Below are 25,854 nucleotides of genomic sequence, written 5' to 3' on the forward strand. Positions count from 1 at the left end.
GATATTGCACAGTGGGAGACATAAGAATTAAACAGCTGTGTCCTGGCCACTGGTGAAGACAGGATACTAGGTTAGATGAGTCAATGGCTGATCTGCCGTGTCAATACTTCTAGTCTGGCATGGTGGGTCCAGCATGTGATGGAAAGGTGGGGTAGATTACAGTTTTCTGTGAAGCAGTGTTACTCAATCTCTTCATGTTAGCAACCTCTTATTCAACGTGAAATTGTTTTCTGACTATTCCCCAAACATTTACTATTGAAAAGTAAAATAAACAAAACAAAAACAAACCAATGGTAATATATCTAATCTGATCCTATACTTGTTTTCAAAGGTTGACAGGGAACACTTGACCTTGAAGAGTATGGATGAGCAGGCAGTGGGAGAGGGTTTTTTTTTTGCGTTTAATAATTAATAATACATAGCTCTTATATACTAGTTTTCGTCAGCAGATCTCAATATGCTTTACCAAGGAGCAACATTTCCCCTATTTTAGGGATGGGGAAACTGCAGCACTGAACAGTGATGTGACTTGGCCAACACCAGAACTAGCACCTAGGGCTCCCCAATTCCAGCCCAGTGCCTTATCCACTAGGCCACATTACCCCACCCCATATATGGTACTGCTTTGGATTGTAATGGGGGATGCCTAAAGGTAAGGGACGTTTGGCCCCTCTCTCCCACAAGACGTGGCTATGCCAACCTATGCCCTGGTGTAGACAGGTCTCCGTGATGGAGGAATTATTCCGAGCTGCCTGCCTCTGGTGGGGTCAAGGTGTGCTGGAACCATTTTTATAGTGGGGTGGTGTGCTGTGAGCCATTGAACCAAACAGTAAATCCTGTATATAATGGAACCTATGGGTGAGGCTGCATTACTACAGCGACTGAAGGACCCCTCTGGCCGCCACGTCTACACCACAGCCACTGCACCACAGGCAGGGAATGAGCACTGGGGGGAAAGGCCAGACAGCCATACACGGGGGGGGGGGGGGGAGGCAGGGAGAGGTGCATCATGGGACAGAGGCCCCCAGGGGCTCCTGGGCGTTGCTGCTGTGGGAGGCGACTGCGGGGACGTGGCTTCTCCTGTGGCCCCCAGCCTGGGGCTGTGCGCCCCTGATTGTGCCCCCTTTGGACTCCCTGCCCCCCCGCCCGTATCTACAGCTAAGCCGCCATTTTGTTTCCCTTCCCCGCTCTCCCTCCGCGCGCGCGGCTACCGCTTATGCAACGAGCTCTGTTAATTCCGCGATCGGATTGGTCTCTCCCCGCCCCCACTTTCCAAATATGCAAATATAGCCATGCTGTGATACGATTGGTTAAATTACCGGCCTTCCTTCCGCCTTCTCCCCACCAGCCGGCGTCAAGTCCCCTTTATGCAAATAAAGCGGCAGCCTGGAGCTCTGATTGGATCCCGCCCTTCCTCGGCTCCACCCCGTCCGGCGACTGGCCCCTTCCCCAGCCGGGCATGGGCATGAAGGTTCGAGAACGCCGGCAGGCAGGCCCGCCTCCTTCCTGTATGCGTCACTGAGGGAGCGTGCTCCGCTCGCCGCGATTGGCTCCTGAGGGGGGGGAGGCGCGTCAGGATTGGCCGGCTGGCGGGGAAGGGGCGCGTCAGTTCTGGAAGGTTCTGATGGGGGTATATAAAGTGTGTGGGGGGCCGGTAGCCGGTCTCATTCAGCACTGCAGCTCCAACATCGCCATTTCCCCCCTCGCCCTAAGCCGCCTCGCGCTGAACAGGTACGAATGGGGCCTGGTCTCGCGGTTAGCCGGGAATGGGGGGCGGGGAGGAGGACGGGAACGGCCTCAGCCAGGCCGGGCTCGCCGCTTTTGGAGCGGGGGCGGCGGGACCCGTAGCCCGGCCGGGCTCTCGGCGTGGGGGGGAGGGGGATCGCGGCCTCGTTTCCACCCGGTTCGTTGTTTTCAGGGTGGGGGGAGGGAAGTGGGGCCCGAAGCTTCTCCTCAGCCGGTTGGCGCTCGCGGCCCAGGACCCCCCCCCGGGGGGGGGCGGGCGCATAGCCGCGGAGAGTCGTTCCCCGTGCCCGGCTAGCGGCGGGGAGTGAATTAGGCCGCGCCGCTCGGCTCATTGGGGGTAGAGGGGAGACTGCCTGCGGCTTCCGGCCGGCGTAAGACTTTGCCCGTCCCACGTGCCCAGCGCCGCGCCCGCCGGTTCCGGGAGGCGGTGGGGGGAACTGTCCATGTGACACCGCCCCAGCGGCTGGTTCCGCAGGGGCTGGCGAGAGCGCAGGCGCTAGAGTTCCCGGCCTGCCTGCCACGTGGTGCGGCGGGGCATGCTGGGGCATGTAGTCCGAGGGGCTGGCCCGCACGTGGGCTGCGTGAAGCGATGCATGCTGGGGTCTTTCAGACCCCCCCCCCACTCTACCTCCGCCCGCCTTGATTCCCGGCTGCGTTTCCCCGTGGCCTGGCCGCCTGGCTCGGAGAAGGCTGCTGTGGTGCAGTATGGAGATTTCGCGTCCCAGCAGGCAACGTGCGCCGCCTTCACCCACGTGGCCGGAATGAGCAGCCCCCCCACTCCCACCCCGCATGCCGGGACATTTCCACTGCAGAGCGGGATTAAATTGCAGCCACGTTTTTCCGGCCCGTCGGCTTTTGTTGGCCAAATAGCTCAGATTCCAATACGTAATACAGGATCCTGTACCCTAGTCATGGACTGTGGCTTTGTCCACCCGACTAAAAGGCCATGTGACCTTAAGGTTTAGCAGTAAATGTAGACTTCATGAGTCATTTAGCTACTAAATTGTAAGGGAGTTTATCTCTTCAGGTAAACTGGGGTTTTTTTGTGTGGGGTTTTTTCTCCCACTCTGAGGCCACATGGTATCCTGTGCATCGTGTGCACCTTTGTTCTAGTAGCTAATCTGTGAGTCTCAACTCCACATTAATTATTGATACTTCGCAGGTAAGCGAATAGAAGCATGAGCTACTAAGAAGTTTAAATGTTGCTAATTTTATTTTTTCTAAAAGGAAAACTGGTTCTGTTAACTTTTGTCTTATACCTGTTTTTAGGAGTTTTTGTTAAACATGGGCTAACAAACTGAAGTGTTTGCATGTGTAGTAAACAAGCTTCTCATTTACAGGCAAAATGTCTAAGGGACCAGCAGTTGGAATTGATCTTGGCACCACATATTCCTGTGTTGGTGTCTTCCAACATGGCAAGGTGGAAATCATTGCCAATGATCAGGGTAACAGGACCACGCCGAGTTACGTTGCCTTCACAGATACAGAAAGGCTGATTGGCGATGCTGCAAAGAACCAAGTTGCAATGAATCCTACTAACACAGTCTTTGGTAAGAAAAGACATGAGACTTTAAAACGGGGACTAGAATATTAAACGAATAGAGTTGCTGTATTGTTGCTTGGTTAGTATAAACTGTATAGTTCTTCAGCTTGTTAGGTGGTATAGCCTCATCCCGAATTGGGATCTCTAATTTGGATGTAGATGGAAGAAGCTAGAGGCCTCACATCTCCATTGTTTCCATGTTAGCATAATTTTAGGCAGCAGTGCCTGTTTGCTTTCAGTGAACAAATTCTGGGAATGAGAGGAAAGAAAGAAGGAACAAATGCTTTCTTCTCCCCCCCCCCCCCTTAACAGCACATCCTGTGCTGTAGGTTGGTGCTCAAATTGGCATGGGCATAAGTTATTTAGACTCCAGTTCCATTCGTAGTCCTAAATGATCCCAGTTAATTATATTAAGCTTATTGTGTTTCAGCTTTCATTGAGTTCAACTGTTCCATTTTAACTAGTATACAGGTTAAGGCTCTAAATCAGTTGTTTTTCAACCAGTAATCTGCAGACTGTCCAATATTTCCCGGGGGGGGGGGGGGGGTGTCTGCACATCCTAAGGTTGAAAACTATTGCTCTAAATCATGCAACCTCCATTTACCCCTAAAGCGGAGACTTTTGCCCTTGTCCTGATACTAGTAGATAGGAGGGCTTAAATCTGCTCATACCATGGCAGGAATCAGTCTCGATAATTCCATTAACCAAAAGCCCTAGCTATTCAGGGAGGGGAGTTATTGTGGGAGTTGCCTCATTTGAATTTTTAACACTTCACTTATGTCCTGTGTTTAATCTCCGTATGCTTTTGTAGAATGATGAATTAGAATTATTACTGACAATAGCTAACTCTTTTCAGATGCAAAGCGGCTGATTGGTCGTAGATTTGATGATGCTGTTGTCCAGTCGGACATGAAACATTGGCCTTTCACTGTGGTGAATGATGCTGGCAGGCCAAAAGTCCAGGTTGAGTACAAAGGAGAGACCAAAAGCTTCTACCCAGAGGAAATATCTTCCATGGTATTGACCAAGATGAAGGAGATTGCAGAAGCATACCTTGGGAAGGTGAGACTTGAGAGTTAACACAGTAGCTCAGCTCTCCTAGAATTTAAGGGGTTAATAGTCTCAAACATAGCTTGATCTTGATTTTGTGTTCATATACCATGTAGATGAAGGTCTCAGCTGATTGTGACTCTTTTCTCCTGCCCATAGACTGTTACTAATGCTGTGGTCACGGTACCAGCCTACTTCAATGACTCCCAGCGCCAGGCCACAAAAGATGCTGGAACCATTGCAGGTCTCAATGTGCTCCGGATCATCAATGAACCAACAGCTGCTGCTATTGCTTATGGTTTGGACAAGAAGGTGAGCAAGCTGTAATGTAGCACAGCTAAACAGCGTAGTAGATTGTTCCTAGTCGGCTCAATACTAGTGAGATGCAACACATCCATAACAGAAAATGCTCTCTATTCCTTCCAGGTTGGAGCTGAAAGGAATGTCCTTATCTTTGACCTTGGTGGTGGCACTTTTGATGTTTCAATCCTCACTATTGAGGATGGCATCTTTGAAGTAAAGTCAACTGCAGGTGATACCCACTTGGGTGGGGAGGACTTTGATAACCGTATGGTCAACCATTTCATTGCCGAATTCAAGCGTAAGCACAAGAAGGATATTACGGAGAACAAGAGAGCAGTTCGCCGTCTCCGCACGGCTTGTGAACGTGCAAAGCGTACCCTCTCCTCTAGCACTCAGGCCAGTATTGAGATTGACTCTCTCTATGAGGGCATTGATTTTTACACCTCAATTACCAGAGCTCGTTTTGAAGAGTTAAATGCTGATCTGTTCCGTGGCACTCTGGATCCCGTGGAGAAGGCCCTGCGGGATGCCAAACTAGACAAATCACAGATCCATGATATTGTACTGGTTGGTGGGTCTACCCGAATCCCCAAGATTCAGAAACTGCTGCAGGATTTCTTCAATGGCAAAGAGCTGAACAAGAGCATCAATCCTGATGAAGCTGTGGCTTATGGTGCAGGTAACTCATTCCCCCCAATAACTTTTTTTGGCTTGTAATGCTGGGTTTTGACCCTAGGTATGGGTATATGTAAAGCCTGCAAAAGACTAACACAGCACTCAAGCTATGGCTAGTAAGCGATTGTCTCCCAAGCTTACACTTAAATGTTGGTGACCTGTGGATCACAATAACATCAATGACAATCACTTATGCACAGTATTCACTAAGTGCATTTCTTAAATCCTGTGGGATAGCATCTTTCCAGTTTACTTGCGTTGATGAATTTGGTTCCAAAGCCATTCGTAGTTTCCACCAGAAGTTGACTGATGATGGCTAAAACCTTCCTTGGATGTCTGAGCGAGTTAAGACACCTCAATTTTCCAGTGATAGTATTTTTTTGCAGTGTCTTGACACCACTTCTTTCTTTTCAGCTGTTCAGGCTGCCATCTTGTCTGGGGACAAGTCTGAGAATGTACAAGACCTGCTGCTGTTGGATGTCACGCCCCTATCTCTTGGTATTGAAACAGCTGGAGGTGTCATGACAGTCCTGATCAAGCGAAACACTACAATCCCCACCAAGCAGACTCAAACATTCACCACTTACTCGGACAACCAGCCTGGTGTACTTATTCAGGTATGTATCTGAATTGGAGTAATCGTTCTTCAGATGGTTAAGGGGCTGCTACTCATCACATTGACTGCCTCTGTACTGCAGCAAAACCAGAGTAACCTCGTCATCAGTTTTAGGTACTGAGAACCTCTAGTTTAAACTTCCAACTCCTCTTGTAAGTTAGTACTGTGCTTATAATGGAAGTTGATCTGCTGATTTAGCAAGCAGTTCAATATCAGTGAGTAGATTATCAAGACATGGTGGGTTTGAAGAATTTTTTCCCTGTTTGAGAGTTGATTTTTGTGAAGGAGTAACTTATGGCCGCTATGATGAAAACGTTCCAAAATCATTCGTAGTTTCCACCAGAGGTTGAAAGACCCATGTTGGCTCAAAGTACCTTCCTTGGATGTCTGAGCGACCATAACACATACTTCACTTGACTTCCTGATCCTTAGGATCCTTATAAAGTTGAAAACACTAGTTTGCAAGTAACAGATTAAACTTCATATAGCAAAATGTTTACGCTGCTCTTGTTGGCCCTTGTTTGTTCCCCCCAACGCCAGGTCTACGAAGGGGAGAGAGCCATGACAAAAGACAACAACTTGCTGGGCAAGTTTGAGCTGACTGGCATCCCTCCAGCTCCAAGGGGTGTACCTCAGATTGAAGTAACATTTGATATTGATGCCAATGGCATCCTTAATGTGTCTGCTGTGGACAAGAGCACTGGCAAGGAGAACAAGATCACAATTACCAATGACAAAGGTAAGCAGTGCATAGTCCTGGGGGGGGGGGGGGGGGGGGGGGCCTAAGGTGGCTGCAGTAGTTGTAGGACTGCATAATGTCTCCTGAAGTGGGTGGGTGCATATACCATTGATTCATAGAATGAAAGTCCAATCTTACTGCTCTAGTGGTACTGGAACCACCAATTCCAGCTCCTTTCCCATAACTACCACCTAGCTGGGGTGTGCCCTATGCTAAAGCGGCTGCCTGGTCACCAATTTGTGCTGATAGGGAATGTTAAAACAATGTTGCAAATTATGCGGGCATTAAATTCTGATGCAACATTGGACTGTTCTTTGTTCTACATACTGTACACACCAAAAAACCATGGATTGATAGTTTGAAGCCTAAAAATCTCACTCCATGAGTACAAAATTTCTTATAGTAATGTGGCCTACAAACAAATGTCATCCAACTGACTTACCATATCTTCCAGGTCGCTTAAGCAAGGAAGATATTGAACGCATGGTCCAGGAAGCAGAGAAATACAAAGCAGAAGATGAGAAACAGCGTGATAAGGTGTCTTCCAAGAATTCTCTAGAATCCTATGCTTTCAATATGAAGGCCACTGTTGAAGATGAGAAGCTCCAGGGCAAGATCAGTGATGAGGACAAACAGAAAATCCTGGACAAATGCAATGAAATAATCAACTGGCTGGACAAGAATCAGGTATGTTTAAAATATAGCTCCATGAGGAATTTTATCATCCAAAAATTGGAATTAAAAGCTCCAACAAAGATTCCTGACTCATTTAACCTGAAAATGAGCGCACCATCAGTGTGCAGCAACAAATGGGCAAGTCTCCTGCCATTGTAATCTTAACCTAGTGTCTCTTTGTGTTGTAATGGCCTACAGAAGGCAGCAGTACCAAAATCCAAGGTGGGTTCCTAGTTTCTATGGGGAGGCTGTAGCTATTGGTCTAGATTGGGTGGCAGGAGGTAGCTAATGGTCGCTATGATGAAAATGACTCCAAAGCCATTCGTAGTTTCCACCAGAAGTCGAAAGACTTGTGTTGGCTGAAAGTACCTTCCTTGGATGTCTGAGCGACCATAACATCTTTCTAAAAGACTGCCTTAATGTATTTTTCCTGGTGCTACAAGAGGTCTCCCTCCCATTTAAAGATACCATGTCAGATCACTCTAGTTACCAACTCCGCTAAAAGAATATTTTCCTTCCTGAGTGCGCTTCTTGCACTGGTAAATAACCAGCAATTCTTTGCCAAAACTATTCTGACAGTGTCTCTTTGACTTTCCTGTAGGATATTAACGTAGTAGATTACATAAGTCTCAAGCTCTTTAGTAGTGGTTTCTGTTAACCTATAGCTTTCCTTCTGCTTAATTTTTGTCTGTCTGTATTTACACCTAGTTTTAGATTACAAATTCCTCTTTGTAGCTTGTCAAATGCCTAGCTTAGCATACTACTCTCCCACACCCATCCTTGTTACCCAGGAAAGCAGAGATTGACTATAATAGTGCAAGTCTCCCCCTGCATGGGGTTTGCTTTAAGTACACTGTCTTAAGGTGCCATCTTAACCCTGACCCAAGGTACCTGGGGAAAGTTATAAACAGTAGGTTGGTTCTTGAGCTGGCTTTCCAGGGGCACACTTGCAGCAAGTGTACAAACTGTTCTCTATGTTCCAGACTGCTGAGAAAGAAGAGTTTGAACATCAACAGAAGGAGCTGGAGAAGGTTTGCAACCCCATCATCACCAAGCTGTACCAGAGTGCAGGAGGGATGCCTGGTGGTATGCCTGGTGGATTCCCTGGTGGTGGAGCTGCCCCATCTGGAGGGGCCTCATCTGGACCAACCATTGAGGAAGTGGATTAAATGCACTGGAAGCAGCATTCCACAGCTGGCTATTTCTTAGAATTGAAGGACTCAAGGCTGGGTGCAGTGGCAGTCTAAAAAAATTCCATATTTGAGCTGCTGTATAAATTGTTTCTGGGCATTTTAGGCATTCTAAATACTTGAACATGTGCACAGGGACGGGAAGGTGAACACCATTGCACTTTATCAGTACTGTAAACAAGTGCAAATGCAATTCATGTCCTAAGGAATAAAACTTATTTAATTGGCATCAAAAGGCTCTTGTTCTTGATTCATCCCACTTGCTTTACATTTACTCAATTCCTTATAAACTATAAGTTTGCTTTTCTTTAATCAATTAACTAGAACTGAAAAACAAAGCCACTCATGTAAAAAACATAAGCAGCAAATTCCTTTAATGCTTGATCTTGGCAAAACTTAACAGTCTACGTGGTTTATTACAGATTATCAGTGTTCTGGCCCCTTAACATTTTGGTCTGTTTGACTATGCTTTGAGCATGAGATTCAGCTCTTCAGGTTCTCTGCATCATCTTAGAAAAAAGGAGTGAAGATGGGACTTCATGCCACTGAGGGTTGGCAGACCTGAATGATGACTTCAGATATGTAGGCTGATGCAAGAGGAAAATGGCTGTTAATATTTACTCCACAATAAACTTCTGGAAAGCAAACTGACTAGGCATAGCAGCTGGCTAGTGACTATTCCTCTATTCTGCCAAAAAGCTAAAGCAAGCACTGTTTTGATAACTCATCAAACTTGTTTGCAGTTATAGGTCAGGCATCTCCTTAACAGGCACCAAAATTACACACAAGGTGTCTTCAGACTCTTAGGTAATTTTACCACACCTCAAAGGGATACAAATAATTAGCATGGGCAGAAAAAGTGACAGGTAAGAGACATTTCAAAGTGAGCAAGTATTACTGTAAAATTAGTAATTTGCCAAACTGCCTGGGTTGGGAGTGTTGCTTTTTCCATCAGAGGCTATAAAGCAGTCATACCAAACCCCTTTTTGCTTTAAAGAAGCCTCTTTGGATAGCTATTCAATCAAATGCACACTTGTATGCTGCAACTTACCTCCTCTGTAATTGAAACCATTAGTTGGCACCTTTGGCTAAGAGTTCAGTTATCATCTTTGTGACACTGCATATTTATTAAAGCTGATAGCTTCCCTTAATGCTGTTACTAGGCCAAAGGCAAAGCAAAAACTATATATAAAGTAGATTCCCAATTTCCTATGAAAGGGACTTCCCTTATCCTACCCACTAAGTAGGAAACTGAGGAGTTTAGTGAATGTGTCCTGTACCGTGCCAGGAAGCCCATATGAACTCTAAAATGGGGTGAGCACAAGTGCAAACTCCCAGGTAACACTATATTTACTGTACAGTACAAATATCCCTCACTTTATGTGGATGCAGAGATGCAACTACACCCAGAAGAGTGAATTTGTTTATATGGCTCTGGAACTTCACTCTAGCAGGGCTTGTCTACATGGGGATGCTTAGAAGCCTGGGCTGCTTGCTAAAGTTAACATGGATAATTGCATTAAAGCACTGTGTAGATGGTGTTGGAATCAAAGTGGCCTGATCTTGCTGAAACTTAAACCATGTACAAAGTAGCCTGAAGGAGAGCATCTATGCATGGCTTCAGCCAAACTTTTTCCACAGCTAGACTAAATGGGTATGACTAGCTCCCCACAATACAGAATCAAATTAGCTTAGTTGTGTCTTCAGGTTGCAGCCATTAAAGATGAAATAGTGGGGTAGAGACAGCACACTGAAGGATACCGGTCTAAAGCTCCATCTCTACTTAGACTGCTATATGTAGCCACACTACAGCTACAGAAGGCATTGCTGTAGTCTACCTACCTCCCCAAGAAGTGGAGGGTGGTAGTTAAGGTGATAAAATTCTTCCTTCACCGTAGCACCGTCTATGACAGGATTGAGGCTGGCTTAGCTGTGTGGTTCAGGTATGGACTTTTTGCACCCCAAGGATTGTACAACTGGATTGACTTACATTTTTCAGTGCAGACCTGGTCTCAGTAGTTCCTCCAACCAGTTAACAGCACGTGGCACTAAGGGCAGTGATGCCCATTCTCAGTGTCAGCTGATAGGGAAATTAGCAAAACAGGGCAGCAAGATCTTTTGCTCAAAGTTCAAACTGGACTGGACCCTCCCCATTCTAACTTAATCTCTGCAAGTCCTGCTTTGTGAGTGCCCATTGGTGCTCTTGGGATTTACAAGTCCTTGCTTATTCCTGGTTTTCCATTGATGCTTCTGCCTGGGAGAGGTTTTGTTGCTAAGGATTGAAGTTGTTAGGTCATTAGGCACAGAGATTTTCTTTACTTAAAATAACTCTGTAAAGCACCCAACTCCTTTTCATAAAGGAGTAAGTGAGACCACAGCAGGGAGGGAAGTGTTTCCATATAGCAGAACAGAAAAATAAATGGCTAAAGGTTGGCTTTGTAGGCTGCCTAGTTTAATAATGGTGCCAACTGGAATTTGAAGTCTAAAATCATTGAGCAGATACTCATCCCAGGGTAGAGCAGATTTTACAACTCTTAGTTGCTGATCTGGGGGCAGGAATCCATTTTCTGGAAGGTCAGTTAAACAAGGTAAGGATTCCTTAACAGTCTCAGAGATAAATTATGTAGTGCTCTGAACAAAGGATTTGGAGCTAAGAGCTTCTGAAATTCTAATCCCAGTTTTGATACTGACCCTCGGGGGCCTTGGCCAAGTCACTTCAGAGCTAACAGGTTAGCTCTTGCCATGGCCAGGGTGTGGGGGGTTTGTTTGTGAAGCATTTAGAAGATGAAAAGTTCTGTACAGGGTAACTGAAAATGAACCAAAAATGCCAAGGAGCCTCTGAATTGGCCATACTTACAATTGCTCCTGTTCTGAGTTGTGCTAGACCCCAGGGATCAAATAAAAATTATACCTTTCCGCTACACTTTCAGTTTATCCCTTTCAGGTGCCTCCCACCCTGCTGCCATTGTGAACAGGCTGTTGGTTGAAGGAAGAAAAGCTTGCCTGTCATCCAGTCAAATGGATTCATGTTACCATCTAGTGAGCTGGTACGAGTAATACTAGAAGGAAAGTAGATGTCTTTTTAAGAGCATGTATGGGGGATCTGGGTGTATTATCAGCACTCAGCAGGGTATGGATCCTTTGGCTTAGGTTGAGGGATGTGGGCAAGGCAGCAGGGAAAGCACCTACTTCTGGTGGTGTAACCCATGCTGAGGATTAACAGTCTCTCTGGATTTCAAGCAGCTGAGAATGAGTTCTCTGGATTTGGTGAGGTGAAGAGATGGCTGGGTTTCTCAGAAGGATTGACCCTTTATCTTTGCCATAAACCAAGGTGTAGTTTGAAGATACATAACTGCATAGCTTCCTGGGCCTGTTCCAACAGTGTAACTTCCTAGCTGAAATCTGGTCCTCATCTGGCCTATGCCTTCCAGCTTTATTATTTTAAATTGATCTTTCCCCTTAAGCACAACAGTGTGGGCTTTGAGGCTATGACTATAGGATCCTCTCTGAGGTTGCTTTGTTTTATATGCTATCCATTGAAAGGCAGTAGTTCAGTAATGTTTCAGCCCTAGACAAGGGACTCTCCTGGGTCACTGAGTCCGGTGGCCCGCTGATGTGGGCAACTCGTGGAAAATACAGGTTCTTCAGGTGAATCACCATTCAGGGTATGCCATGTATGCACAGGTCTGGAAACTTTTGGTCCACCAGTGTCTTCTGGGGGCACACATGTACCATCTGTCCTCACAACATACACTCCTCACCCAAGAACATATAAGGGAGTGCAGCCACTCCCTTTGTATTAGCCACAGGAGTGAATCAGAATTCAGCTTTGCTTGCCTCATGCCCGCAGTGTAATTCTCAGAAATAAAAAACACTTTACCTTTTAGCCCTGAAAATCTTTTCTTAACTACGCTGGGTTATTTGACTTAAATCATTCCAGGGTTGGTTTTGGGATTATTAGTGGTTGATTTGAGTTTCCATCCATAATAGTGGATTTCAATCAGTCATACTGATGATTGAAGAGTTCCTGTTGCATAGGCGTAGTTGATTTTTTCATTGGGGTCACTCACTAGTAAAGGGTCAGTTTTTGGGTGCTAGGCAAGGGTCAGTATTAGGCACAAGGGGAGGTCCAGGGATGGTATAAAATAAAGAGGGTGGAGTAGTGTCCTGAGTACATGGGCAGATTTCCCGAGTGCTAATTCCAGGTCTGCCACTGACTACTTGGAAAAGTCACTTTACCTCTTTGTTCCTCAATTTCTCCATCTATAAGATGGGGCAATAACACCTACCCTTTGGAGAGGGTTAAAATACTACATAATGTTTGTTCTGTGCTTTGAACACAGAAAGTTCTAATTATTATACCTGAGGGGAGACAGCATGCTCCAGTGACTAGGGCACTGGATGCTGAGTCAGAAGACCTGGGTTCTATTCCTAGCTCTGCTACTGGCCTGCTGGATGTCCTTGGGCAAATCTCTTCTCGTCCTTATGCCTCAGTTTCCCCATCTGTAAAACTAGATAATGATAGTGACCTCTTTGGTAAAGCACTTGGAGAGCTAACGAAAAGTGCTATGTAAAAGTTAGGTGAGCTATTATTATTGACAGGCTATGACCTTGAGCAAGTCACTTCATGTCTCTGTGCTTTGGTTTCCTTTCCCACCCTTTGTCTACTTAAAAATATAAGTTCTTGGTGGTAGGACTGTCTTTTAGGACAGTGCCTACTCAGTGGAGACCCTAAACATCATAATACAAATAATAATGACATATTATTTTCTGCCTGGAGAGATGTGAAATGAATTATGCTTGGCTATGAAATAAGGCTAAGCAGTAAACCCTGCAAATAATATTAACTTGTAGCATTTAGATAGGAATTAGTAAAGCGGTTAGCTGTAGCGATGCAAGCAGTAAATGCGTCTCTGGCTCAGGACAGACACAGTACTTGTGTTGCCCACCAGGTGTCAGCAGTTGTTAATCTATTAAATTGACTCAGAAAAGCACTGGCTGTTTTCTCGTTTTTAGGAGTGTAGATTAAATCCAGCGGAAATATTTTATTCAGAGAGATCTCAGCACAAGGTTTGTAGCATTGCAGGGTTAGGGTAACCAGATGTCCTGATTTTATATGGACAGTCCCGATATTCGGGGGTTTGTCTTATAAAGGCCCCTGTTGCCATTCACCAGCGTCCCAATTTTTCACACTTGCTATCTGCTCATCCTATGCAGGGTGCACCTCACAGCAAAGCAGATATTTAACTGCATGGGTGCAGATTAAGAGAAGCAGTGCTTCTGTTAATGGGGGACAGTTTTTCAGATTCTCGGTTAGGGCTAACACTGTTTTAGAGAGCAGGGCACATCTGAAGATTAACAAGGCCAGGATACTATCACAGGGTGTGATTTAACTATGATCATTATTAAATATCTCTGTGAAGGTAGCTCCCCGAGATCCCAATCAGGATCAAGGCTCCATTGCACCAGGCACTGTACAAACACAGAATGCCCTTGCCCCATTATACTGTCCTGGCCCCAATGAGTTTACAGGCTACAAATATAAAACCAATAGTAATGAGAGAGGTGCATTTTATGAGAGATGAGCTATTGGCTGGGTTAGGGGTCACATGAGCACTCAAACTAGAGTTTATACAGCTCTCAAGGGCTAAAGTAACAGGTTAAGAATTTCAATCCTGTGTTTTTCTTACAAGGAGAAAAGGACATACTGACAACCAGGCCTGGAGCCTTTGTCATAAATGGAATAGACTATAGGAGGATGTGGGTGACTAGAGAAGACAGCAGAGGAGAAGTCAGAGACACAGGAGATGCTAAGGAAGAATTACTGTCCTATTTCCATGGTATAAATATTGCACAGTTAGATAAAGCTTGTATAGTGGGGTGATACCCTTCTTTGAAGTATCTGGCATAGACTGTTGTCACAGACAGCCTACCTGACTGGAAGGGCCATTCATCTGTTCCTTGATATCAATTTCTATGTTGTCAATTGGAAATCAGAGCTGTTGGCCAGGTAGATCTCACATGGCCTAATGGTACAGGAAGCTGGGGAAGAAATGCAGAGAGCAGCTAATGAGATAAAACTCTTTGTGCTTCTGGAAGGATCCTGTTTTTCTTGGGAAATGGGATGGTACAAACAAAACCAATAAATAAAAAGAGCGCAGAAAACAGCAATATTTTGTTGTTCTGTTTGAGAGTGAGACCAATTGATGAAAAAGGCAAGAGGCCCCACAAGATAAATAGCACACTCAAGTGCTTTCCCCTTGTAACTGACAAATTTATGGCCAAGTGGTTATCACAACTGTTTGATCACTGGCCGTCCATCATCTAGGACTTGTGAAATAACTATTTTCCCTTGCAAGAACTGGCCAATTATCCCCCATCTCTAACTGCCTTGCAAGGAGAGCATGCCACATAAATCACAAGCTTCAATTACTGCCTGCTTAGAAAGGGCAGGAAGTTAATTCCTTGTTTATTTAAGAGTTAGGATAAACTATCTGGATTTCATCTCTCTGGAAAGCCTTGTAGGGTTTGTCTCTCCTGAAGTCATTAGGCTGCATTAGTTGTATAATAATAGTCATCAAACTCTGAACAATGTACAAATCTATGGTGACTCTGTCCCTCTTAGATGCTCCATCCACATTGGAGCAGCTGCTAGATTTCCCCCACAATGCACATGTCTGCTGGTGTGTGTGTGTTTTAAGGATTATGGCCATTAATTTTAGATTAAAGGTATAATAACATCCTACTGGAACATTCAGCACAGAGCAAAAGGCTACTGCCAAAGTGTCTTCGCTTGGTGGGTTGACTGCTGAGAGAAGAATTCTCATGTGCAGTTATGCCTAGTAGATTTGCACTGCAGCCTCATGCAAGACAAAAACCATCAAGAGTACCAGTCTAGCAAAGGAAAGTGTGGGTCATGACCTACTGCGGCTTTTTGGCACCTGGACCAGCTTTCCCTTAGGTATATCTTATTTCATTGACTTTCCATCCATCCTCAAATCTCTTAGAAATCTCCAGACTGGATCAGAGCCGTGGGTCATCCAGCTCAGTAGCCTGTCTCTGAAAGTCGCCAGTACCAACTGCTTCAGAGGAAGATGCAAGAACCTGCGCATTTATGGAATAACCTGCCTGCGGGGAAGGTTTACTCCTGACCCCCACATAGTTAGGAGCTGGCTTAGCCATCTGAAATCCCGGTCTCATTTGAAAAAACCCTCTCTTCCCCCTTGCATGGATATACTTACTATAAGATAGCATGGGCTAGTGATTAAGGTACAAGACCATGGATTTGCTCTGAGGTCTTGGGCACACTACTTCTGTGAGCACATGGATTTGCCTGAGCAGATCCAGCTGCTGAATCAGGGGATAATGAAACTTACTTTCCTTTGCAAAGTGTTTTGAGACAGATAGAGGAAAAGTGCTGGTCTGTTTTGTAGGGCATAGCGTGTCATTGCCTATAGATCAGCAAGGACTTGTATTACTGCCTTGTAGTGTCTAGCTATTTGGCATAACAGTTCTTGGGTGGTATCATACATAGTGTGTACTTTGTGTGTATTTATTATCTGTATTGCTGAGATCAGGCCCATTGTGCTAGGGGCTGTAAATACACATAGTAAGTCTTGGTCCCAAAGAGCTTACAATCTAAATAAATAAGACAACTAAAGGAAGTATTATTGTCCCCTCTTTACACATGGGGAAGGGAAGCACAGAGAGATTAAGTCTCGGATTTTTGAAGGAGCCTAAGGGAGTTAGACACCCAATTTGGATACCTAACTCCCTTGGCACCTTTGGAAATTCCAGCCTAACTGACTTGCCCAGGCTACACAGGGTGTCTGACAGAACCAGGAATTGAACCTTGACTCCTGAGTCTCTTGCCTTAACCACAGTGCCTCTTTGCTCTCTAATAGCTTTAGGCTCTTTAAACACTCCACTCAAACTCATCGAGCATCTCCTGCCAGACAATACCAGAGACAGAGAGAGAGAAACCTTTGTACGTGCTATTGGACTCCACAGAGTAGTGGTTGGTGGCCCCTAGAAGAAAAGAGATGGCAGTGGGACATGTATTTTGTTGTAAGAAACTATTCATGATCAAATGGTGTCTTTCTGCTGAAAGCAGGGCAAAGGGACAGAAGGAGGGGGAGTTCTTTAATGTTTAGAGCATGGGATTGGGAACCTGAGCACCTGGGTCCTATTCTGTGCTCTGCTCACAGCTTGATGTTTGATTGTGAGGAAGTCATTACAGCACCAGGAGTTAGCTGGATTTGACCTTCCCCACGATTCTGGCATCTGATATTTTGAATCAGACCCTTTTCTATGTAGAACCAGCTTAAATTACGTGCACATGCAGAGCCTTGGTTAGGGTGCCAAGCACCCTTCAGATTTCACTGTCATGGATTTGTCTATGGAATTGAACCACCTCTTCTTAGAGGTTTGTCTTACACTAACCCACCCCCTTACAGAACCCAACCTTGTGGGCTCCTGTGCCCATAACTAGTTGACCCAGCTGTCCCAGAATTCCCTGCACTGGAGAAAAAAACTACTGGCCCTTCCCAACCCACTGCCCAGGTGCTGTTGTAAGGAAAGTGAGGTTCATGCAGGATCTAAACAGCAAAAGTCTCGGTGGCGATTTTAAATGGAAGAAGAAGAGGAAGAAATCCTGGAGAAGGAAAGTATGAAAAAAGAAAGGAAGAGCAAGAGGTTTCTGCTTGGCCTATGAAGTAAGTGGCAGCATAATCTGACTATAGTGTATAGGACATGAGACACAGCTCTGAGTTGAAATCAACACTACTCAGTGTGTTGTTTTAACAGAAGAAATGTAGCCCGATTAGGAGATACAAGCAACCAGTTTATTGCTATTCCTGAACAAGACGGGGAACGTTTGCCAGCTCCCCCTGGCTGAGCAGGTATTATGCCAATAGAACAATTGCCTGTGTGATCATTTTGTTCCAGCTAAATCAGTTGGGAGTGTTTGTTTATGGTGTGTGTTGCAACCTGGCTGCAATGCAGTGGCATTGGATGGTGGAGGAGGCTGGGATTAATGCTAGAACCTTTGCCTTCTAGTTCATCCTGTATACCTGGCCCAGGTCAATGACTTCTTGGGGGCCTGTGTGAAAATGAGTTGAGCAGTTTCTGTTAAATTCCTGGTTGGCAAATGATAACGGTCACTGTGACCGTCTCTGTGCAGAGGGCAAAGAGACTGAATTTCTCCCCTGTATACTGGCTTTAGTCTTGATTCAGCAGCTGGATCTCCCCAGACAGTCCCCTATGCCCATGTGGAGCAGGAGCCCTATTGAAATCATTTTAGCTCTGTGTGGGGGCACGGGTCTGCCTGTGTCTATCCTAGTTGCAGTTTCAAGGCCTGGGTGTATCCAGATGACTAGTAGCGTCCTCTAGGGATTGTACTACAGCAGGGCTTTGTTTTAGCTCCCATGGGATAGTCCTGTGTTTTGGGAGCTGAAGGACCAGAGTTGTACTAGCCCTGCCTCTCCAGGTATGTCTGTGTAACCTAGACAGTAACTGTGTCATCTGCAGCGCACTCATTTAATGCACAGTAGTGTCTGCACAGTGCTTTCGTCTGCAGCTTGTGGACTTACTACCCTCTTAGCCTGGCAGCGTTTCCTGCTGATCAGGACTGAGGCACGTGGTGGGGCAGTGGTTTTTTGCTCCTCTTTTGGATCAATAGAGGAGTTCCATTTCCAAGGGTCTTTCGCCAGCACAAAAGTCCTTTAAAAGGAAAAGCAGAACTGCTGCAGATTTTCTCAAATGCATCTATATTTTTAAAGACTATTTTTCTTAGACTCTGTAGAGGATAAAAGCCTCACTAACCCACTGCATTTCACATAGCACGGTGGACTGTTTGCACTGGGGGGGCAGTTCTTAGAAACAACCACGGAGCAACTAACCGCTGCACCTGGAGCATAAACAAACAAGTCTCTGAATTCTAATTTCTGCTCCTTCAATGTGATTTATTAATAAGGCCTTTAATTGGCAGACAAATGGGTACTCAGCAGCTCTTTACTGCTAAGGATGGGGGTGGGGGGGGGAACCAGCAACCTCCCTCCAAGCTTTTTCCTATCCTTCTTTCTCCCCTGTCACCATCCCTTCTTCATTGATTTCCCAACAATGCCTAATTCTATTATTCGGAATGATTTCCCACCGGGCGGTAGTTTATTTCTGTCATCAAATCTCTGATGAAATCTTTAGACATGAAATATTTAGCCCAATACTAACAAATCGCGTATAGTGTTAACATGTCACAAGCTGCCTGGCGACGGCATTAGGGTGTAATTTGAAAGCGAGTGAAGTGATAATGCCATGCGTACCGCCTTTGTGAGCATGCATTAATGTTTCTTTGCCTGAGCTGGTCATTGACAGCAAATCGACTCGTGCTAATAGCGTCCGGGAGGGTGGTAAAATTGGGGGTGATGCAGAAAATAAAGAATATTGACTGGCCAACTGCAGTGCCTCAGTAGCCTTTAATCTATTATTGCCCTTGATGGGAATGTTTTAATGCGACTTTAGTGTCAATCGCATTTACAGTCACACACTCTGCCTGCTGGGGAGCACTGTGAAAATGGCAGAACTCGGAACATGCTGTTGCTTAGAGCTCATAGTTATTGATTGTTCTGGGGCTCGGGAGTCTGAGTTATAATTATTTCATTAAACCATTTAATGGTTATCAAATATGAACCCATCTATCACTCCGGTTAGGAAATGGAGTGAGTTTGAGGTTCATTATTAATCCATGTCGATTTTGCTTTCTTAAATTGTCTGACGCTTCTGAACAGTCGACCTTCCCCTGCCAAGGTTCTCGGTCAGTTTATTATGGGAGAAATGCGCAGAATGATATTTGATTATTGCATGGGATGGGAACAATAGAAAACACAGTTCAATTGATGCTGACGTGCGGCAAGGCAAGCTCCTGCTCTAGGAGATTACCCCGAAGTATTACAGAGTGCACCTCGCCCAATGCTCCCCTCCCTTGCGCCATCGTTGCCTTCAGTGGAGTTATTCTCCGGTTTCGCAGGGCCGAGTCAGAGCAGAATCAGTCCCTTTAAATGCCACCGTGATGATTATTTGTGTTGCTGTGAGGCCGAGGAGCCTCCGTGCTAGGTGCTGTGCAAACACAGAACAAACAGATGCTCCCTGCCCCAGAGAGTTCACAGTTCTGCTTGGCCTGCATGCTAGAGTCTACCCGCTTACTCATGTTTGATGGTATCGTACTCCATGGCCAGGTCTTTGCTAGGAGCACTTGGCCAGTACAGCTAAACCCCAGCGTATTATACCAGCAAAGTGCTCCCCGCGTGGACTGTTTATACTAGCAAAGCTTATTCCTGCCCCTCTCCCTCTCAAGCTCCTGAGAAAAATAAGCTATACTGGTAAAAACAGAGTCTTGCCAGTATAACTATGTCTACTCTAGGGGCTCTTGCTGGTCCAGCTATGCCAGTCAAGGTTCACACCCCCGATCGACACACCAATGTTAGCAAACGTTTGCAGTCCAGACCTAACCTGTGAGAAGACCCATTGATTTCAATGGGATGTAACAACCTGGGAGAGACCACTAACTCCTTTCCCAAAGAGTGTCTAAATGTTTCAGGTCTCAACCACTGCCCACCTAGACTCTGCAGTTTGATCTGGGCAGATCCTTATGTCTGTGTGGAGACCCACTGGCTTCACTCCATAAGATTCTAGATCCAGGGATCGGATTGCCCGACTGAAGCCTTAGGTTGGAGGTCATCTCTAGGTGAAGAGATTCAGCCAGTCCCTCACCTGTTAAGTATTTAATTTAAACTTGTGGCTTCCTAGAGGGGAGGCAGCTTTGCACAGTGGATATGGACCGGGGCTGGAAGCCAGGGAGGCCTAGGTTCTATTCCCAGCCTTGCTTCTGATTCTGCATGCCCTTGGGTGAGATCCTTCATGTCTCTGTGCCTCAGTTTCTCTATCTGGAAAACGGAGATACTGCTCCTGGCTCACCTTTGTGAAGATAAGCACTTTGGCATCTGTAAATCTCTCATTATAAACCTACCTTTATCAATATAACACACTCTCTGACTTGTTAATTTTATATACGTTTATAACAACCCATCCTGGGAGCCACCCATCCTGGAATCTAGATGCTTGAAATAACTGCAGAGATATAAGATATGTGGCATATTACTGTACATTAGACACACTGGAATTGACTCTTTCCTGCCCTGTAATTTGTGTCCACTTTGTGCCCCCAGGCAAAGTGGGTGTCAGTGGTACTGAATTAGAATGGTAGCATTTTACATCCACTCTGCATAGGTGTAAATGTCTTCACATGGTTCAGGATAACAGGGAATCAAGCCAGAGAACAGCAGAGGAAAGAGGGTCTCTTGGTGAAGGCACCAGAGTCATGAGACCCCAGTTCTTTGCCATGAGCTACCTCTGTAACTCTGGGCATTTTTTTCCCATTGACTAGGCTCAGGCCCTCCCTAATTCCTATGTGTCTCAGTTTCCCCATCTGTAAAATGGGGATAAGGATCCTTTGCTGACCAAGGCTTAATTCTTGGACATTTGAGATCCCCAGATGGAAGGCAAACAGAGAAATGGAAGGTGTTATAAAAGTGCAAAGTATTATTATAAACTACATTCAGGGCCAAACTCTGCAGTCAGTTCCACCTCTGTAAATCCAAAGGAATTCCATTGCACTTGGTGGATTTATATGGGAGGAACAGCAAAATCTGGTTCACGGTATTATCAGGTGGCAGACAGGATAAACCATCTCGGAGTGTATTTGTATTCAAGTTTTGTTGAAAACCAAAGTATTCATTTGCGCTTTTACATTAAAAACCCTGGACGCGTTGAACAGTCTATATCTTAATTTTAACAACCTGATTCCTGTTTTCTGCGGGAAGGTAATACAGCTCTGCAGAGTCCTTTATCAGTATTCTCTACTGCCTTCAGACAGCTGCTCATTTTGTGCTGCCTCAACCTGCGCTGACCTCATTTTCTATCACAGAGCAGCAAAGGACTTGGTAAAAATTAGTTATATTAGTGGCTCCTGATACAGCCATCTTATTTGTGATATGACAAATATTTCAGCCATTAGAATCTTTCCATCTCTTATCAGCTTAAATGCACTCACTTATATTCCAAATCACTGCTTAATTTAAAAGCCTATTTGTCTAGATTGTCTCAGGCATGGAAAAAAATGCAGAACACTTACTCTTCAAATAGGGCTGTAGCAGAAGTGGAGTTTTGACTTTGATTGGCTCTCCCCCTCCATAACTTCACACTAAGCAAAGTCCCAGTCTAATCACTTAGTGCACAACACAAGCACATCACTGCTATGCAGGGAGGGTGGGCTGCGGGAGACTTGTCTCTGGACTCCTGGAGTTCTGTCTTTGACAAGATGCTGAGCCTGCTTGTGCCTCAGTTTCCCCACCTGTACAGTGAGGATGTGATAAATGTATTCACCTATTTTGTGGGAAGGGATAATTAACTGTTGGTTTGTAAAATGCTTTGAGATCATTAGATGAAAGGAACTACAGTGGGGATACCCAAACAAATTAATAACCATCTGTGATTAGGGAGGGAAGGATGATCCAGTGGTTAGGATACCTGGGCTAATTCTCTGCTCTGCTACAGATATCCAGGGTGACACTGGACATCTCACTCAGTCTCTCTGTGCTTCTGTTCCCCATCTGTAAATAGCACTGACCTCCCTACCCGGGGCGTTGGGAGGATAAATACATTACAAATTGTGAGGGGCTCAGCTGCAAAGGTAATGGGAGCTGTGTAAGTACCTTAGGCAGGTGAACAGGGTTGCCTGACAGTGGAGTGGAGACTTTAATAGCTGCTAGGCAAGTTACCTTGGTTGTAGAGGCTTCTGGCTGGCTTCTTAAGGCCCAGCCAGCTCCATAAGAGGTGGCAACCACTGTACAATGAGTATAAGGGATCTGGAGTAGAGCAAAACAAGGAGGCATTGGCTGGGGAGTCATGGCTCAGCTCCCAGAGGGCAGAACTGAAGTTTTGTGAGCTGGCTTTCAGTTAATCAGGGCTATCCTAGATAAATGCAAAGTGCTACTCACAAAACAGCTCCTAGGCATTTTAAAATATGTCATTGCTTAATCGAGAAGAGAAGGCAGAAGAGATGAGTTGATTTCACGTTCACAGAAGCATTAACTTTTGCTGGTGGCAAAGCACTTCCAAGAAAGTGGGCAGGGAGCAAATTAAGGATCAGATAAATTCAAGGCAAGATTTGTTTTTCTTCCCCCCACCCCTGATGTTTACATGGAAGTTCAAAAGGTGGAGGAAAAAGTGAAACTGCTGGAAAACTGCAAGATAGACAATGTCATTGCAATATCCTGGGGATATACCTTTCATAATTCCGGTATAGATAACCGCATATCAGACCAAAATCATGAGATTTTAAAAAATAACACATTTTAGGTTCTTTTTTCATTGAGATTTTCACCTAAACACACGGCTCCAGGAGCTGACGCTTTAAAAAAGCATCATCTCTTGCGAGACACTCAATAACATCACAAGAGCTGGCCATGCAATAGTGCAAAGCAGGTCTTTGAACAGCCAGATTATTTTCCCCTTTGCTCCAAATTGTTTTCATATAATATGAACATTTGTTCACTATTTCCTTTGATTGTGGTGCTTGAATACCAGTGTAGTAACAGAACACACCCAGGATAGATTCCCTTAAGCAAGCATTGGAGTCATGGGACACAGTACTAGTAAGAACCCTAAACCCCCAAGTGCTGTTACTATTGATCAAGGAGGAACTGGCCAAGTCACAGAGTTTTATAGAGCATACCAGCATGGAGGTCTGTCCACAGCTGACAGCACTGGAATTACTGAATGCTTATGATTGCACTGGGACCCACATACTTTTAACTGATCCTGTGGTAACTTGTGCCATAATCCAGGTTTGACTATAATCCATTGGCTGCATGTACACAGATAGCATAGTTGCTAGATGAACAGCAAATTTGCGACATGTAGGGGATGGAATTGAAAGCTAAAGCTGTCTGAGTAATGGAAAAATATTCTGATCTGATGATTGACAGAAAGAACTCACTGCATAAATTATCCACACCATCTAATATTCACTCTCCTATGGGTTTATCTGAATAAGGAAAAAATTAGGCATGAATGAACTATTTGAAGAAAAATATTCTGAAGGTTGCCTGATAAATTAGTTGCAATGAATAATGTAACCAGCTCTGCTTCGGGCTTTTGGTTTCAAAAACACTGGTCTCTACCACTTTAACTGAAGAAGAATCCCCCCATAGCAGTCACGCGGTATTAGGGCATTTATTCTCCAGCCACTGGTGGGCGGATGTCACTGCAATCTTTGGCGCAGTTCTGATTCCACCAATAGAGGGCAGTGCTGCTTGCCCACTCACAAGCCACTACACTTTACACAGCAACAGAGGGTTTCAAGTCTGAACTACAATCCCTACCATCACTATAAGCTTTTCTGGAGAATGCAGATGCTGCTCATTGGATCTACATGCTGACCGAGGTGGACTGCAGTCAGAACGTCTTTCTGCCCTCCTCTATGTTCCCCTGAGAGTTTGGCCTTTTCCTCTGACCCTTTTCTCCCATGCTAAAGGGCTGGCTTTCCAATAAGCAGCAGTTGCATGTGATATCCTCCAGTGCTCGTAATGCTACTTCATTTGGCCACAGGGGGTGCTAGAGAGCAAGGTGGACCTCTACTCCCCACTCCTCCCTGAGCTAGAGTGGAGCATGCTGGCTCTGTAGCACATCAGCTGTCTGCTCTGCAGCAGTAGCCTGGCTCTGACACTGTCTGTTTGGTTGCTGCTCTAATGGACGTGTTTACATTCATGGGCGGTTGTTGTTCAGAACAAGCAAGACAGAGCACTATCACAGCTGTAGGGTTTTTTGGTCAAATAGCTGAGTTTTAGTTTAACCATTTTGATAAATCCGAAGGGAGGTCATCAGTAACATTTAGGACCATCTCTTCATCACACCAACAATGTGAAAGGATTGCTCGGAGGGCTAAGCATCAGGTTTGCAATCTTTGTCTTGACCTTATTTTGAAGTAGATAATTTATGCATTTCATTGGGGACCTGGGGTGGTGAGACTTAAAAACAGGCTCTGTGTAGTACTTGCAAGAAAGTAGAGCGTCCCGGGTTTCAGTAGAAGACTTTTATTTAGCTGTTGCATCAACAACTTGGTGGAGGAGACCAGACCCAGTGTCTCATAGAACTTCTATTCTCTGTCTCTATCTCTTTCTTGCTTACTTCCTGTTAGATACCTGATGACTCTATGCCATATCCTGTTGCTTTGCATGGAGATAGGGTCTGATTTTCAGAAGTGTTGAGCACCCACCGTTCCAACTGAAGTCAGTGGGAACTACGAGTGTTTAGTAACCCTGAAAGTCAGGTCCCGAAGATCCTGTGGATAGGTTTGTTTGTTTGTTTGTTTTTAAGACAGGGATTTGCCCTGGAGTCCTTAGCTGGTTGTCCTATGGACCAATTGTCCAGCTGGATGTGGTTGTCCTTCTGCCCCCAGAGAAGGGTGCACTGCATGTGTTATTCTTCTGCAAGGAGCTTAGAGATGAAAACTGCTATTCTCGTGCACTTGTTGCTTATGGTAGTATCAATTTGGACTCTCTAGTATCTTACTCTAATGTAAATTATCGTTCATATTCCTATTTATATTAGTAGGTTTCAGCCAAGGTTCTTGGTTCTGACTAAAACATAAACCCTCTATAGAGTTTATTGGTAAAAATATGGTTTTGTCTTAACAAATTCTACCCCATATGAATCTTTTAAAAATATTTCTGTTGGGAATGTGTGTTTCTTGATGGCAAACAGTCATGATGGAATATATTTAATTACTTATGAAGGTACCACAAAACTAGAACAAACTGTAGTTTTTGTTTAGTTTCAACATTCAACTTGCAAGACGCCAGGAGTTCAAATGCTGATGGAAATGTATTGATTTTTCCACCCATATTGAATGCTTAAAAAAAAAAGCAACCCATGATGCAACTCCCCTGGTTCCAATTAAAATCACCTGTTAACTTAAAAAGGTCCCTTTTTAAAAAGGCTTTAAAAGATTTTCATTTAATTGATTCAATGTAAAATGCCCTTTACAATTACCATTATAAACTAGTTGTTGCCTGCTGAGTAAGACCCAATTTGAGATGTTTATCAAGACTTTGCACTCTTTCCACTCTTCATACTGAGTTCTTAAATTCCTTATTGATAGCTTGCATCTGTCAGCAATGGATATTTTTAGTTTGTTTCAAGAAAGCTTTTAAAAGGTTGTAATGGCTTCATTTTGTTTCTGTGATCACAAGTGATAAATCGT

General features: G+C 44.9%; 1 protein-coding gene and 3 non-coding genes across 4 annotated transcripts; all 4 read left to right on the plus strand.

The window, feature by feature from the left end:
- The first annotated feature begins 1,646 nt into the window (after positions 1–1,646).
- Positions 1,647–8,766, plus strand: HSPA8 (heat shock protein family A (Hsp70) member 8). The gene is made up of 9 exons (XM_024196662.2): positions 1,647–1,731; positions 3,087–3,296; positions 4,146–4,351; positions 4,499–4,651; positions 4,766–5,321; positions 5,732–5,934; positions 6,474–6,672; positions 7,127–7,359; positions 8,331–8,766. Exons 2-9 carry the CDS (start codon positions 3,092–3,094, stop codon positions 8,514–8,516), a joined length of 1,941 nt encoding a protein of 646 aa, XP_024052430.1. The 5' UTR covers positions 1,647–1,731; positions 3,087–3,091; the 3' UTR covers positions 8,517–8,766.
- Positions 5,571–5,661, plus strand: LOC112104387. The gene has a single exon (XR_002907908.1). It is a non-coding gene; the product is annotated as a small nucleolar RNA SNORD14 (small nucleolar RNA).
- Positions 6,232–6,328, plus strand: LOC112104386. The gene has a single exon (XR_002907907.1). It is a non-coding gene; the product is annotated as a small nucleolar RNA SNORD14 (small nucleolar RNA).
- LOC112104385 lies at positions 7,640–7,737 on the plus strand. Its single transcript, XR_002907906.1, has one exon. It is a non-coding gene; the product is annotated as a small nucleolar RNA SNORD14 (small nucleolar RNA).
- Positions 8,767–25,854: the final 17,088 nt, after the last annotated feature.

This window comes from Terrapene carolina, unplaced genomic scaffold, assembly GCF_002925995.2.
Source record: "Terrapene carolina triunguis isolate 2854851 unplaced genomic scaffold, T_m_triunguis-2.0 Scaffold374, whole genome shotgun sequence".
NCBI classification, from domain to species: Eukaryota; Metazoa; Chordata; order Testudines; family Emydidae; genus Terrapene; species Terrapene triunguis.

Coding starts and splice junctions, on each gene's coding strand:
- HSPA8 (XM_024196662.2), top strand. CDS start 3,092: ATGTCTAAGGGACCAGCAGTTGGAATTGATCTTGGCACCACATATTCC. Junction 4,652..4,765: donor CTTATGGTTTGGACAAGAAG/GTGAGCAAGCTG, acceptor TATTCCTTCCAG/GTTGGAGCTGAAAGGAATGT. Junction 7,360..8,330: donor ACTGGCTGGACAAGAATCAG/GTATGTTTAAAA, acceptor TCTATGTTCCAG/ACTGCTGAGAAAGAAGAGTT.